General features: G+C 44.4%; 1 protein-coding gene across 1 annotated transcript in view; it reads right to left on the minus strand.

Moving 5' to 3' along the window:
- LOC311145980 (oxidation resistance protein 1-like) overlaps positions 1–15,421 on the minus strand; it is a 40,180-nt gene that overhangs the window by 21,208 nt on the left and 3,551 nt on the right. Inside the window, exons 3-11 of the mRNA XM_084182394.1 lie at positions 15,052–15,242; positions 12,861–12,940; positions 9,098–9,271; positions 8,541–8,672; positions 6,698–6,882; positions 3,858–4,261; positions 3,406–3,568; positions 2,964–3,141; positions 2,225–2,341 (exon numbers count right to left, since the gene is read on the minus strand). Coding sequence (XP_084038520.1) covers positions 2,225–2,341; positions 2,964–3,141; positions 3,406–3,568; positions 3,858–4,261; positions 6,698–6,882; positions 8,541–8,672; positions 9,098–9,271; positions 12,861–12,940; positions 15,052–15,242 — 1,624 coding nt within the window. The remainder of the gene's footprint in view (positions 1–2,224; positions 2,342–2,963; positions 3,142–3,405; positions 3,569–3,857; positions 4,262–6,697; positions 6,883–8,540; positions 8,673–9,097; positions 9,272–12,860; positions 12,941–15,051; positions 15,243–15,421) is intronic.

Here is a 15,421-nt window from a genome sequence, read left to right on the forward strand (position 1 = left end):
GGTGTTCTTGGGGTCATAGGCAGCATTCCTCCTCCTCCAAACACGGCAATTTGAGTTGATGCCAAAGAGCTCCATTTTGGTCTCATCTGACCACAACACTTTCACCCAGTTGGCAAACTTCAGACGGGCATGTATATGTGCTTTCTTGAGCAGGGGGACCTTGCGGGCGCTGCAGGATTTCAGTCCTTCACGGCGTAGTGTGTTACCAATTGTTTTCTTGGTGACAATGGTCCCAGCTGCCTTGAGATCATTGACAAGATCCTCCTGTGTAGTTCTGGGCTGATTCCTCACCGTTCTCATGATCATTGCAACTCCATGAGGTGAGATCTTGCATGGAGCCCCAGGCCGAGGGAGATTGACAGGTCTTTTGTGTTTCTTCCATTTGCGAATATTCGCACCAACTGTTGTCACCTTCTCACCAAGCTGCTTGGCAATGGTCTTGTAGCCCATTCCAGCCTTGTGTAGGTCTACAATCTTGTCCCTGACATCCTAAGGAGAGCTCTTTGGTCTTGGCCATGGTGGAGAGTTTGGAAACTGATTGATTGATTGCTTCTGTGGACAGGTGTCTTTTATACAGGTAACAAGCCGAGATTAGGAGCACTCCCTTTAAGAGTGTGCTACTGTTACGTGTGACGTGTTTTTACTTCGGTCCGGAGTCCTGGCAGCTGTAGCTGATTGACGAGAGTATACCTGTTTACCGTGTGAGCTCGAAGAGGGGGGTAGCGGACACTTGTTGTTTGGCTGTTTGGTTGTGTTAATTTATCTTTGTTTGTGTTCCAGCCGGTCCTCCTGATGTATTCCACTCTACCTAGGTCCTGGAGAAGGGAAAGGTAGATCTGCCCATGGGTGTACATTCCCACGTAGATAACCCATTGTTTTACACACTAGGTTAGCCGGGCGGGTGTCACCCTTGTATTTTTTGGTAAACAGGTAGGAAAGTGGGTTAGGATTTAGAGTGTGATAGGAAGGATTAGGTGTGTAGAAGAGGGACCTTTTGTTTATTTTCATTAATTGGACCCCGTTCCCAAATATTCCCTTCTCTTACCTTCCCTGGTTTGTTTGATTGATTTTTGTTTCATTACTGTTTCTTTATGGGTGTTGTATATTTTAAGTATCTTACTAAATGTCCCCCGAGGGCTAACCTTGAGATCTGGTTGTTGTCTGGTTATTTTAGCTCATTACACCCCACATTTCTTCCCCATCCATCTACTTTACCTTGTGTGCGCAGGCACTTACGTCTTCTCCTCAGACGAACTAAACCCGAGGGGAGAACGTAACAGCTACTAATCTCAGCTCGTTACCTGTATAAAAGACACCTGGGAGCCAGAAATCTTTCTGATTGAGTGGGGGTCAAATACTTATTTCCCTCATTAAAATGCAAATCAATTTATAACATTTTTGACATGCGTTTTTCTGGATTTTTTTTTGTTATTCTGTCTCTCACTGTTCAAATAAACCTACCATTAAAATGATAGACTGATCATTTCTTTGTCAGTGGGCAAACTTACAAAATCAGCAGGGGATCAAATACTTTTTTCCCTCACTGTAATTGTACTTAATTGTTTACAAGCATTTCGCTACACCCACAAAAACATCTGCTAAATATGTGTATGTGACCAATAAAATTTGATTTGAATTGTTACCCAGAAATTATATGATATTGAGATAAAAACGGCTGCATTGGAACTTTAAATCTCTCCACAGGAGGTCACTACCAGTGTTCTACCTCATACCTGACCCCCTTCATACCTGACCCCCTTCATACCTAACCCCCTTCGTGAGACATGGCCACAGTAGGGGTTTAGAATATTGTCGGTACTCTACTCAGCACGAAGGTTCAGTAAATGAATGGCACTGTGTTTGACTGAAGGCCAGTACTGCTCGAGGGAGCATGAGGCAGAAGTAGGAAAGTCAGGTTAAGTTTTAGACTCTGGATTGAACTTTAACCCCGGACCAAGTCAAAGCATTTGTGGAACTAGAGGCAAGAAGAGTAACGTGTGCAATTTCTTCTATATGTGTGGCACTGGCCAGCGACACGTCATGAGAAGCTGTCATTAATTTCCCATTTTGGATTAATTAAGTAATTATGTCTCTTTCTTATCTAAGAATGGATGAGATCTGTGAATGATCTTCCATTGTGAATGTGTGTGTGATTAGATGAGACGGAGCGTGTTTTGTGAAGTTCTGACATGTGTTTTGTCTGTGAATGTGTGCTCACACTCACCTCTCTGACAAGCGATGTGTCTAAGATGCGACTCTGGGCTGCGATCTCACACAGTCCCTCTGGATCTTTGTCGATGTCCAGAAGGAGTCTCCCACTACCATCCTCCACTGTCACCAGCTGCAACACAAGACACACAACCGAGTTATAAACCCATTAAAATCCCACTCTCGCCAAACCTTGATACACACATGTCGAACAACAACCCCTGACCCCACCTAAACTAGACACTTCTCAAACTTTTAAACAGTTGCCCAAACTTCCCCAGGCAAACATGTGCACAAGGGGTCTTTACTTAACGCTATAGTCAACGCTATACCTGTATGTCCATCAGGCCTTTCTTTATGACTCTCCTCAAAGACTCTAAAATACAGACTTACCTCCCAGTCTTCCCCAATAAAATACACACTTACCTCCCATTCTTCCCCAATAAAATACACACTTACCTCCCAGTCTTCCCCAGTAAAATACACACTTACCTCCCAGTCTTCCCCAGTAAAATACACACTTACCTCCCAGTCTTCCCCAATAAAATGCACACTTACCTCCCAGTTTTCCCCAATAAAATACACACTTACCTCCCAGTCTTCCCCAGAAAATCCAGACTTACCTCCCAGTCTTCCCCAGTAAAATACACACTTACCTCCCAGTCTTCCCCAGTAAAATCCAGACTTACCTCCCAGTCCTCCCCAGTAAAATCCAGACTTACCTCCCAGTCCTCCCCAGTAAAATCCAGACTTACCTCCCAGTCCTCCCCAGTCCGCCCGTGGTTCTTGGACACCTCCTCTTCTTCTTCCTCCTCCTCCTCTTCCCTGTCGTCAACCAGTACAAACTCCTCTTCGTCGCCCTCCTCTGACCCTCCCTCCAGCATGCACAGGTCAGGCCTCCAGTGGCTCAGGTAGGCGTAGAGCTCATCTGAGCTACAGGCGACAAGACAGGACAGCAGAAAAATGTAGTGCTAAAGACCTTTGACCGACTTTTAATGAGAAAAAAATGTTACAACTTAAAGTCTCTACATTCCTCAGCATTCCTCAGCAATTCAAACTGCTACACGAGACATGTTGAACTTGATGTTAATGTTAGACATTGTCAGTGTGAGGTGTTAATGTTCACAGAATGTAAGTGGAATGTTAATGCTAAACTAAAACAGTTTGTTTCTGTGGCTCCAGACTGCAGACGGTTACCTCTCCTGGGAGAAGGCGAACCAGGAGTCCCTCCGGGGTAAGGTTTTGTTTGTCCCCAGCAGCAAGCCTGCAGCCACACCCTTCTTCTTCCCAGCGGACTGCTGGAGTCGCAGCCTGACGAACATCAGCCCGCCAGAAGTCTCTGAAGACAGTCTAGAGGGGCCTGGAGAAGAGGGAGGGGGAGGATGAGAGAGAAAGAGCGAACGAGAGAGAGCGAGTGAGAGAGCGAGTGAGAGACAGCGAGAGAGAGAGATTGAAAGGGGGAAAGAGAGGGGGAAAGATGGAGAACAATTATGAGAGCGAGGGTGGCAACCGACAGAAAGAAAAAGAGAGTGGGAAGCATTTGTTATGATACCTCCATCTTTGTACAAACATCAAGCAGGCCTCAACTAAACAATACTGCTTGGGATAAAACCATGATATAAACCTATTGACTTGATTCCTTTCCTTACCTGGTGTCTGATTCCTCACAGACTGTTGCTTCTCCATCCCCTCTCTGTCCACCAGCTCCATCCTTGTCCCTGCTGCCTCCTGTCCTCCACAACAGAAGGTGGCAGTACTGCTCAACACGGCTACTCCCACAGCCCCGGATGACTGCATAACCAGCTCCTCCAGCGGACTACCCTTCCCCTCCAGCTGCCACTCAGCCATGTCACTGCTCTTCTCCTCCTCAGAGACCCCCTGGACCAGGCTCAGAGCCAGGGCAGACCTCAGCTCCAACGTAGCAGCAGACACCAGTGCTGGGACAGTCTCCCCCTTGTGGTGTGGAGGGCTACTGCGACTTAGCCGCCCACCCTCCTGGAGCGTCTTGCCAGTTTTGGAGCCAGCTTTCTGTATGTTTTTAGTTCCTTTCCACCTAGTAACAGAAAAACAACCAATGTTGTTTGGTTACTTGCATTGGGATGGTTGTGTTGTTTCTATGTACACAGTGTACAAAACATTAAGAACACCTACTCTTTCCATGATATAGACTGCCCAGGTGAATCCGGGTGAATTCTATGACCCCTTATTGATATCCCTTGTTAAATCCACTTCAATCAGTGTAGATAAAGGGGAGGAGACAGATTAAAGAAGGATTTTTAAGCCTCGAAACATTTGAGATATGGACTGTGTACGTGTGTCATTCAGAGAGTGAATGGGCAAGACACAATTAATGGGGGTGTGCAACTCAATATTAGGAAGATGTTCCTAATTTTTAGTATCCTCAGTGTATGTTGCATGTTCTGCAATATCTGACCCAACAAACATTCCTTGATATCATAGATGTCCAAGGGGCAATTTCATTGGCTATGATAGACAGGCAAGGAACAAGGCCAGGCGCATCATAGAGGACTCTACACACAATATTGTCCAATGTTTAGAGCTGCTGCCCTCTGAAAGGAGATACAAGGTCCCACTGTTCAGCAAGAATAAGAGCAGGGCAAGTTCCATTCTGATGGCCATCAGGATGCTGAACAGTGGGCCATAGGACAGATGGAGGATGCTGAACAGTGGGCCATGGGACAGATGTAGGATGCTGAACAGTGGGCCATAGGACAGATGTAGGATGCTGAACAGTGGGCCATAGGACAGATGTAGGATGCTGAACAGTGGGCCATGGGACAGATGTAGGATGCTGAACAGTGGGCCATAGGACAGATGGAGGATGCTGAACAGTGGGCCATAGGACAGATGGAGGATGCTGAACAGTGGGCCATAGGACAGATGTAGGATGCTGAACAGTGGGCCATAGGACAGATGGAGGATGCTGAACAGTGGGCCATAGGACAGATGGAGGATGCTGAACAGTGGGCCATAGGACAGATGGAGGATGCTGAACAGTGGGCTATAGGACAGATGGGGGATGCTGAACAGTGGGCCATAGGACAGATGTAGGATGCTGAACAGTGGGCCATGGGACAGATGTAGGATGCTGAACAGTGGGCCATGGGACAGATGTAGGATGCTGAACAGTGGGCCATGGGACAGATGTAGGATGCTGAACAGTGGGCCATAGGACAGATGTAGGATGCTGAACAGTGGGCCATAGGACAGATGTAGGATGCTGAACAGTGGGCCATAGGACAGATGGAGGATGCTGAACAGTGGGCCATAGGACAGATGTAGGATGCTGAACAGTGGGCCATAGGACAGATGGAGGATGCTGAACAGTGGGCCATGGGACAGATGTAGGATGCTGAACAGTGGGCCATAGGACAGATGGAGGATGCTGAACAGTGGGCCATAGGACAGATGGAGGATGCTGAACAGTGGGCCATGGGACAGATGTAGGATGCTGAACAGTGGGCCATAGGACAGATGGAGGATGCTGAACAGTGGGCCATGGGACAGATGTAGGATGCTGAACAGTGGGCCATGGGACAGATGTAGGATGCTGAACAGTGGGCCATAGGACAGATGTAGGATGCTGAACAGTGGGCCATAGGACAGATGTAGGATGCTGAACAGTGGGCCATAGGACAGATGTAGGATGCTGAACAGTGGGCCATAGGACAGATGTAGGATGCTGAACAGTGGGCCATAGGACAGATGTAGGATGCTGAACAGTGGGCCATAGGACAAATGTAGGATGCTGAACAGTGGGCCATAGGACAGATGTAGGATGCTGAACAGTGGGCCATGGGACAGATGTAGGATGCTGAACAATGGGACATAGGACAGATATGTATTATAGTGTATTGTTTTCTTGTGTATGCTGGATTCACAAAATGAATTTCCATGTAAATGGACAATAAAGTATATTGTATCATATCGTATACCCCATTTCCACTGCTAGATTTCAGAGATTATACAGTATTTAAAGCTGCAACATATGTTAACTTTTTGGGAGACCTGACCAAATTCACATAGAAAATGTGAGTTATAGATCTGTCATTGTCATTGAAAGCAAGTCTAAGAAGTGGTAGATCTGTTCTATGTGCGCTATTTCTATGCTTCCCGTTCTTAAGTTTAGTTTTTGTGTCTTTTACTTTCGGTTTTGTGCACCAGCTTCAAACAGCTGAAAATACAATATTTTTGGTTATTGAAAATATATTTCACAGTGGTTTAGATGGTACAATGATTCTCTACTTGTTTTGTAACAAACTAAAATGTCAAAGACCCACACTAAACCAGTCATAGTGCGTATTCCAGACACACCAATTTGACACAGGTCTGCGCAGAATATAGAATCATTATAGTGACCTCATAAATTAAAACGCCTTCCCAGGCATTGTGAAGATATGTTGATTTGTGCAGAGCTGCACCAAATCGGTGTGTGCCTTGAACGTGCACATAGTCATTCAGTGCTGACCTGTGTGTGGAGGAGTTAAAGTGCACGTGGGAGATGTCAGAGTAGAAGGAGACCGAGGCCAGGCTGTCCACTGAGCAGGACAGCAGGTACTCCTCACAGCCGTGCTCTATCACCAACGGGTGAGTCTTACACGGGTCAAAGAACATCTTATTGGACGTCACCAGCAAGATACCAGAAACCACACCCTGGTGAGAGAGAGAGAGGGGTGAGAGACAGGTGAGCATATGAAGAAAGAGGTGAGAAATGAGATAGATGAGTGGATGGTGAGAGAGGAGAGAGATGAGATAGATGAGTGGGTGGTGAGAGAGATGAGCAGGTATTTTTTGTATTTTATTAGGATACCCATTAGCTGTTTCTGAAGCAGCAGCTACTCTTCCTGGGATCCACACAAAACATGAAACATGACATAATACAGAACATCAATAGACAAGAACTGCTCAAGGACAGAACTACACACATTTTAAATAAGAACAATAGAACCAAAAAAGGTTATACGGACAGTTACACACATACATTAGTACATATACACTGAGTGAACAAAACATTAAGAACACCTTCCTAATATTGAGTTGCATCCCCCCTATTTTTCCCTCAGAACAGACTAAATTCGTCGGGGCATGGACTCTACAAGGTGTCGAAAGCGTTCCACAGGGATACTGGCCAATGTGGACTTCAATGCTTCCCACAGTTGTGTCAAATTGGCTGGATGTCCTTTGGGTGGTGGACCATTCTTGATACACACGGGAAACTGTTGAGCGTGAAAAACCCAGCAGCGTTGCAGTTCATGACACACTTAAACTGGTGCGCCTGGCACCTACTACCATACCCTGTTCAAAAGCACTTACATTTTCTGTCTTGCCATTCACCCTCTGAATGACAACATACACAATCCATGTCTCAATTGTAAAAATTAGAAGGATTACTGTTACACTATTCCAGGTATTCCTTAAAGAGGTAAAGTTTCAAGTGTCTCGGGAAGGTGGTCAGTGACTCCGCTGTCCTGGCATTGTGAGGGAGCTTGTTCCACCATTGGGGTGCCAGAGCAGCGAATAGCTTTGACTGGGCTGAGCGGGAACTGTGCTTCCGTAGAGGTAGGGGCTAGCAGGCCAGAGGTGGATGAACATAGTGCCCTCGTTTGGGTGTAGGGACTGATCAGAGCCTGAAGGTAAGGAGGTGTCGTTCCCCTCACAGCTCCGTAGGCAAGTACAATGGTTTTGTAGTAGATGCGAGCTTCAACCGGAAGCCAGTGGAGTGTACGGAGGAGCGGGGTGACATGAGGAGCGGGGTGACATGGAGCACTTGACCATATCACCGGGCAATAGTCAAGATTAGATCAAACTAGATCCTGCGTGACTTTTTTGGTCAACTGTGGTGTTAGAAAATGCTGAGTATCTCTACAACAATTGAATCAATATGCCTTGACCATGACAATTTACAGTGTAAGGTGACATGCTAGTGGTAGATCATTAGAGTGCCAAGAGAGATGCCTTGCGAAATGCCACCCTTGACATGTTTTACATTAAAGAAGCTTACATTAAATAAAACCCTCTGTGTTCTATTGGATAGATATCTCTCAACCCATAATACGGTAGAGGATGTAAAGCCATAGCACATATGTTTTTCCAAGAACAGATTATGGTCAATAATATCAAAGGCTGCACTGAAGTCTAACAATACAGCTCCTACAATCTTCTTATTACCAATGTCTTTCAGTCAATCATCAGTCATTTGTGTCAGTGCAGTACAGGTGGTGAGTGGGTGGTGAGAGAGGTGAGTTGGTGGTGAAACAGAGGTCAGCAAGAGGTTAGAGAGGAATGAGTGAGAATGACTCGTCTCCACCCACCTTGCGGTCAGTGATGTAGCGGCAGAAGAGCTTGAGGCACGGCATGGCAGCTGGCCCCTCCCCCAGGGAACACTCAGGTGGGAGGGCCAGTAGGCAGAGCTGTCCATCAGGCATTGGCACCGCCTCCACATCCTATGAGAATCAAAGCAAGCACAGTTTTTAACACAGCAGAGGAAATTCCCTTTTTTTGATCCCCCCGACTTCAGTTAGCGCAGTGTTTAAAGCAGGCATTCTCCACTCATTAAAACAGTGCTTTAAATTGAAAGCTGACTAAGCAGCTTCCAAAAGAACAGCATTTGAAGAAACAATCAATCATTGCCAATAGCTAAGAGTTTTTCCAGTCCTGCATTGACTCTCGTTTCTATTGAACAATTTCAGCTCCGCTAAGCTAATTTAGCCGCTCTTAACAAGTTTCACCACACCAAAAGCACACTCCATTAAAGGCCTGACAAGAGACAGGAAAGCATGGTTAAATCATTTAAAAACATTGTTAAATGTACTTCCTGTTCTGTATGGATTGTGGAATAGATTTATCCATTTATCCAAATTATCCTTACCAGTAGTTTGTCATATTCTGCGTCCGGTGACGGGGAGTGTGGGCTGGCCGATGGGGCCGGAGAAAGCCCTGGGACAGTGTCCAAATCTGGCCCCAGCCTGAGGTTGGGGTCAGGGTACGTCGCCACGGGAGATGAGCCTTGGCCAGAGCCTTTACTCCTGGGAACGCGGAGGTGCTTCAAAATGGAAGCGCGGAGAAACATCACAACACAGAACAGAACAGAACAACACACACTCACTCACTGCTGTTAATAATACTCTGCCCAGTCTAGGACCTCCCACTTCCTCTTTCTAACTGTGAACTTCACATCTGCGGTCTCATCTGTAGCCTGCTGGACGCTTGATTGGTAACAATGCAAATAGGTTTTCTCAGAAGGCTATGTGGTGAAGGCTATTCTCTGTCACTCACTTTGCATGTCAAATCCATAGTGGAAGGTACAAACAAAATAGCAACATATTATGTCACTACGCTGACGTTTGATCATTATACTGGAAGGAAAACACACGTATGGAGATAAAAGATCACGATGTACATTTTGTCCAGTTTCTCATCAAATGGTATGAAGCTGATCATACCCGCAGGCCTGCAATTAGTGTGTTACGTGTTATTTCTGTCACATTTCTGTCACATTTCACAGTGTCACATGTTGAGTAAGGAGAAGGTTCAGTAGTGGAACAGGTTGAGAGCTTTAAGTTCCTTGGTGTCCACATCACCAACAAACTATCATGGTCCAAACACACCAAGACAGTCGTGAAGAGGGCACGACAAAGCCTATTCCCCCTCAAGAGACTGAAAAGATTTGGCATGGGTCCTCAGATCCTCAAAAAGTTCCACAGTTGCACCATCGAGAGCATCCTGACTGGTTGCATCACTGCCTGGTATGGCAACTGCTCGGCTTCCGACCGCAAGGCACTACAGAGGGTAGTGCTACGGCCCAGTACATCACTGGGGCCAAGCTTCCTGCCATCCAGGACCTCTATACCAGGCGGTGTCAGAGGAAGGCCCTAAAAATGGTCAAAAACTCCAGCCACCCTAGTCAGAGACTGTTCTCTCTAGAGACTGTTCTCCTTTTGGACCTAGACCCAAGTCTAGGTCCAAAAGGCTTCTCAACAGCTTCTACCCCCAAGCCATAAGACTCCTGAACAGCTAATCATGGCTACCCGGACTATTTACACTGCCCCCCCACCCCATCCCCCTCCTTTACGCTGCTGCTACTCTGTTTATTATTTATACATAGTCACTTTAACTCTACCCACATGTACATATTATCTCAATTACCTCGACTAGCCGGTGCCCCCGCACATTGACTCTGTACCGGTACCCCCTGTATATAGCCTCCTTACTGTTATTTTATTTTACTGCTGCTCTTTAGTTATTTGCTTAAATTTTTTTACTTAACACTTTTTATTTATTTTACTTTTTCTTAACAAAACTGCATTGTTGGTTAAGGGCTCGTAAGTAAGCATTTCACTGTAATGTCTACACCTGTTGTATTCGGCGCATGTGGCAAATAAATTTTGATTTTATTTGAATGCAGATACAGGGACAGAGCAGGGAGTTACCAGTGTCATATACTGTATGTATGTACTGTATGTATGTACACTACTGGTCAAAAGTTCAAGGGTCATTCAAGGGTTTTTCTTTATTTTTACTATTTTCTACATTGTAGAATAATAGTGAAGACATCAAAACTATGAAATAACACATATGGAATCATGTAGTAACCAAAAAAAGTGTTAAATAAATTCTTCAAATAGCCCCACTTTGCCTTGACAGCTTTGCACACTCTTGGCATTCTCTCAACCAGCTTCACCTGGAATGCTTTTCCAACAGTCTTGAAGGAGTTCCCACATATGCTGAGCACTTGTTGGCTACTTTTCCATCACTCTGCTGTCCGACTCATCCCAAACCATCTCAATTTGGTTGAGGTCAGGGGATTGTGGAGGCCAGGTCATCTGATGCAGCACTCCATCACTATCCTTCTTGGTAAAATAGCCCTTACACAGCCTGGAGGTGTGTTGGCTCATTGTCCTGTTGAAAAACAAATGATGGTCCCACTAAGCCCAAACCAGATGGGATGGCGTATCGCTGAAGAATGCTGTGGTAGCCATGCTGGTTAAGTGTGCCCTGAATTCTAAATAAATCCCAGACAGTGTCACCAGCAAAGCACCCACACACCATAACACCTCCTCCTCCATGCTTTACGGTGGGAAATACACATGCGGAGATCATCCGTTCACCCACACCGCGTCTCAAAGACACGGTGGTTGGAACCATAAATCTCCAATTTGGCCTCCAGACCAAAGGACAAATTCCCACCGGTCTAATGTCCATTGCTCGTGTTTCTTGGCCCAAGCAAGTCTCTTCTTCTTATTGGTGTCCTTTAGTAGTGGTTTCTTTGCAGGAATTCAACCATGAAGGCCTGATTCCCACAGTCTCCTCTGAACAGTTGATGTTGAGATGTGTCTGTTACTTGAACTCTGTGAAGCATTTATTTGGGCTGCAATTTCTGAGTCTGGTAACTCTAATGAACTTATCCTCTGCAGCAGAAAGGTAACTCTGGGACTTGCATTCCTGTGGTGGTCCTCATGAGAGCCAGTTTCATCATAGCGCTTGATGGTTTTTGCGAATTCTGACATTTTCCGGATTGACTGGCCTTCATGTCTTAAAGTAATGAGGACTGTCGTTTCTCTTTGCTTATTTGAGCTGTTCTTGCCATAATATGGACTTGGTCTTTTACATTTACATTTTACATTTTAGTCATTTAGCAGACGCTCTTATCCAGAGCGACTTACAGTTAGTGAGTGCATACATTTTTCATACTGGCCCCCCGTGGGAATCGAACCCACAACCCTGGCATTGCAAGCGCCATGCTTTACCAACTGAGCTACAGGGCTATCTTCTGTATACCCCCCTACGTTGTCACAACACAACTGATTGGCTCAATCGCATTAAGGAAAGAAATTCCACAAATTAACCTTTAACAAGGCACAACTGTTAATTGAAATGCATTCCAGGTGACTACCTCATGAAGCTGGTTGAGAGAATGCCAAGAGTGCGCAAAGCTGTCATCATGCAAAAGGTGGCTTTTTGAAGAATCTCAAATATAAAATATATTTTGATTTGTTTAACACTTTTTTGGTTACTACATTATTCCATGTGTTATTTCATTGTTTTGATGTCTTCACTATTATTCTACAATGTAGAAAATAGTAAAAATAAAGAAAAACCCTGGAATAAGTAGGTGTGTCCAACATTTTGACTGGCATTGTATATTTTCTAGACAGAAATGCATTAGATGGGGATTTTCTATACATGAATACATGGTTTTGCCTTGATTTTAAGTACATTTAGGTTACTACAGTAGTTCCACATATCCATATATGCTTTACGAAAGACATGATCTGATAAAAACATTTAAAAGCTGTAGTAATAGAAGCTTCTAAATCTGTATATAATAGAATTACCAGCATTTATTTTCAACACATACCTTGGAACACACTGTCCTCCCATTATAATTGTTGTAGAGCTTCTGAATATACCTGTGGATACCCATTGAAATAGGGAAGATCTGGGACTGATCTCTGAACACTGTTTCACTGAAATACAGCTTGTCTGACCTTTGAACATCTTTATCAGCATCTTTCAATGCCAAATATACAGTATTATGCAATGTATTGGTTATCAAGTGTGTGGGTACAGCCAGTCTTAAACATGTTATCATTATTGAGCTACGAGTAGGTCTACATGAGATTGTGACTCACCATACAGTCTGCTTTGTCATCAGATGGTTGACCCTCTTCCTTGGATTTAGCTGTGGCGCGCTCTGGTAGCCATGTAGCCTCTACGAAGGCAAGATGTAAAAACATTGTGTTGATAAGCAATGGATGATGACTCTTTCCACCAATTCTCTCTGCTCCTGAAATACAACAGCTGTTTCTCCGAATCTACTTGTTTGTGGTCCTGTATATCATTTTAACTCATGCAAAATAACTCCCTTAAATCTAGCCCTGTATGTGGCGTGCATCTTTACAAAATGTGGCATCTCCTGAGGCACATGAGACATTATGGATGTTTTGGAGATGTATTAAAGGTACTGAGGTTTCTCCTTGAACGTCAGGCCTGACTGCAACAAAGCAGCTGTGTTCGCGCTGACACACTGTGTGTGTGTATGTGAGTGTTTGTGTGTGTACACTTGTGCTACAACCTAGACCAGAAGTAAAATCCCAAAAGAGAATATCAAAGTTCTGTGTCAGTGCCCTCGGTACTGAATATAATCCTAAAGAAATACTACAATATAGAATACGTGAGGCAGAAGGCATCTTGCACCTCTACAGTTCTTGGATAATTGTTTCCTAGTGTGAAACCGAGCAACTTATTACAAAACTTGCACCTCTACAGTTCTTGGATAATTGTTTCCTTGCGTGAAAGAGAGCGACTTATTACAAAAATGCATTGTCAGATTTAGGGAAAAGAAGTGGGTCATAAGTACTTGAGCATTATAACAATCGTCTATGGTGAAAATGCTACCAATCACACATGGTAATTACATGTCACAAACAGGCAACATACTAATCATCTTATCTACTTGGATATCACTAAAAACATACTGCTGTGTTCTGTAAAAGGGACTCGAAAACAAGACATTTAACCACAGACAAGCACATTCTGAATCACTGTTGTCTTACTGTGAGTGTTGGCGAAACCCGTTCCCTCAGTTATGGATGGTTTGAGAAAATGACAATAGGATCTTCTGAGTGAATGTTTCTGAGTGACACAGGTACACCACCAGTCAAAAGTTTGGACACACCTACTCATTCAAGGGTTATTCTTTATTTTTACATTGTAGAATAATAGTGAAGACATCAAAACTATGAAATGAGACATATGGAATCATGTAGTAACCAAAAAAGTGTTAAACAAATCAAAAAATATTTTACATTTGAGATTCTTCAAATAGCCCCCCTTTGCCTTGATGACAGCTTTGCACACTCTTGGCATTTTCTCAACCAGCTTCATGAGGTAGTCACCTGTAATGCATTTCAATTAACAGGTGTCCCTTGCTAAAAGTTAATTTGTGGAATTTCTTTCCTTCTTAATGCGTTTGAGCCAATCAGTTGTGTTGTGACAAGGTAGGGGGGTATACAGAAGATAGCCCTATTTGTAAAAGACCAAGTCCATATTATGGCAAGAACAGCTCAAATAAGCAAAGAGAAAACACAGTCCAACATTACTTTAAGACATGAAAGTCAGTCAATAAAGAACATTTCAAGAACTTGGAAAGTTTCTTCAAGTGCAGTCGCAAAAACCGTCAAGCACTATGATGAAACTGGCTCTCATGAGGACTGCCACAGGAATGGAAGACCCAGAGTTACCGCTGCTGCAGAGGATAAGTTCATTAAAGTTACCAGCCTCAGAAATTGCAGCCCAAATAAACGCTTCACAGAGTGCCCCGCATATGTGGGAACTCCTTCAAGACTGTTGGAAAAGCATTCCAGGTGAAGCTGGTTGAAAGAATGCCAAGAGTGTGCAAAGCAGTCATCAAGGCAAAGAGTGGCAAATATATTTTGATTTGTTTAACACTTTTTTGGTCACTACATGATTCCATTTGTGTTATTTCATAGTTTTGATGTCTTCACTAATATTCTGAATGAGTAGGTGTGTCCAAACTTTTGACTGGTACTGTATGTTGTATCTTTGTCATTCCTAGCTGCAGTGTTGCAATTCCTCATAAGTTGAATAAATGCTAGAGAGAGGAATTCTCCTTACCAACCTTCCTTTAAGTGTGTTATCTGTCATTCTGTAGGTTGTTTGCGACGAAAATACACAAAACATTTATAAAACGCCATATAAATAATTGGATATGGAACTACTGCAGCTACCAAGCCCCTATTGGAGCAAACAAAGCACAGGCTGTCCTAGATATCTATATAACCATGTTAAGAGATACCTCACCTTGGAGGTAATACTGGCGCAGTTGGGGGTTCCGGATGTGGCGGACGTGGTCAAGGGGACGCCCCACGGCACGGTGGGACTGACCGCTGCCCCTGGCCTCCTTGGTTGGGCCGGTCTGAGGCCCTGTCTCCGAGGGGCCTGCGATGAGGCCGGGGGGCTGAGCGACACCAGGAGGGAGCTTGGACCCCAGTCTGGTGGGGAGTCAGAACAGAAGGGATACTGGTGGTAGGGAAGACTACTGTCCCTATTTATATCGGTTAGGGTTAGAGTATAAATTGTGTGTCACCTGAGTTGATACCCTTTTGAGGCAATCAGCTATGATTCTCTATGATTTTGCCTGGCATATAAAAAAGAAAAGTGATATACTGAA

Source organism: Coregonus lavaretus (genome assembly GCF_964263955.1).
Source record: "Coregonus lavaretus genome assembly, chromosome: 18".
Taxonomy (NCBI): domain Eukaryota; kingdom Metazoa; phylum Chordata; class Actinopteri; order Salmoniformes; family Salmonidae; genus Coregonus; species Coregonus lavaretus.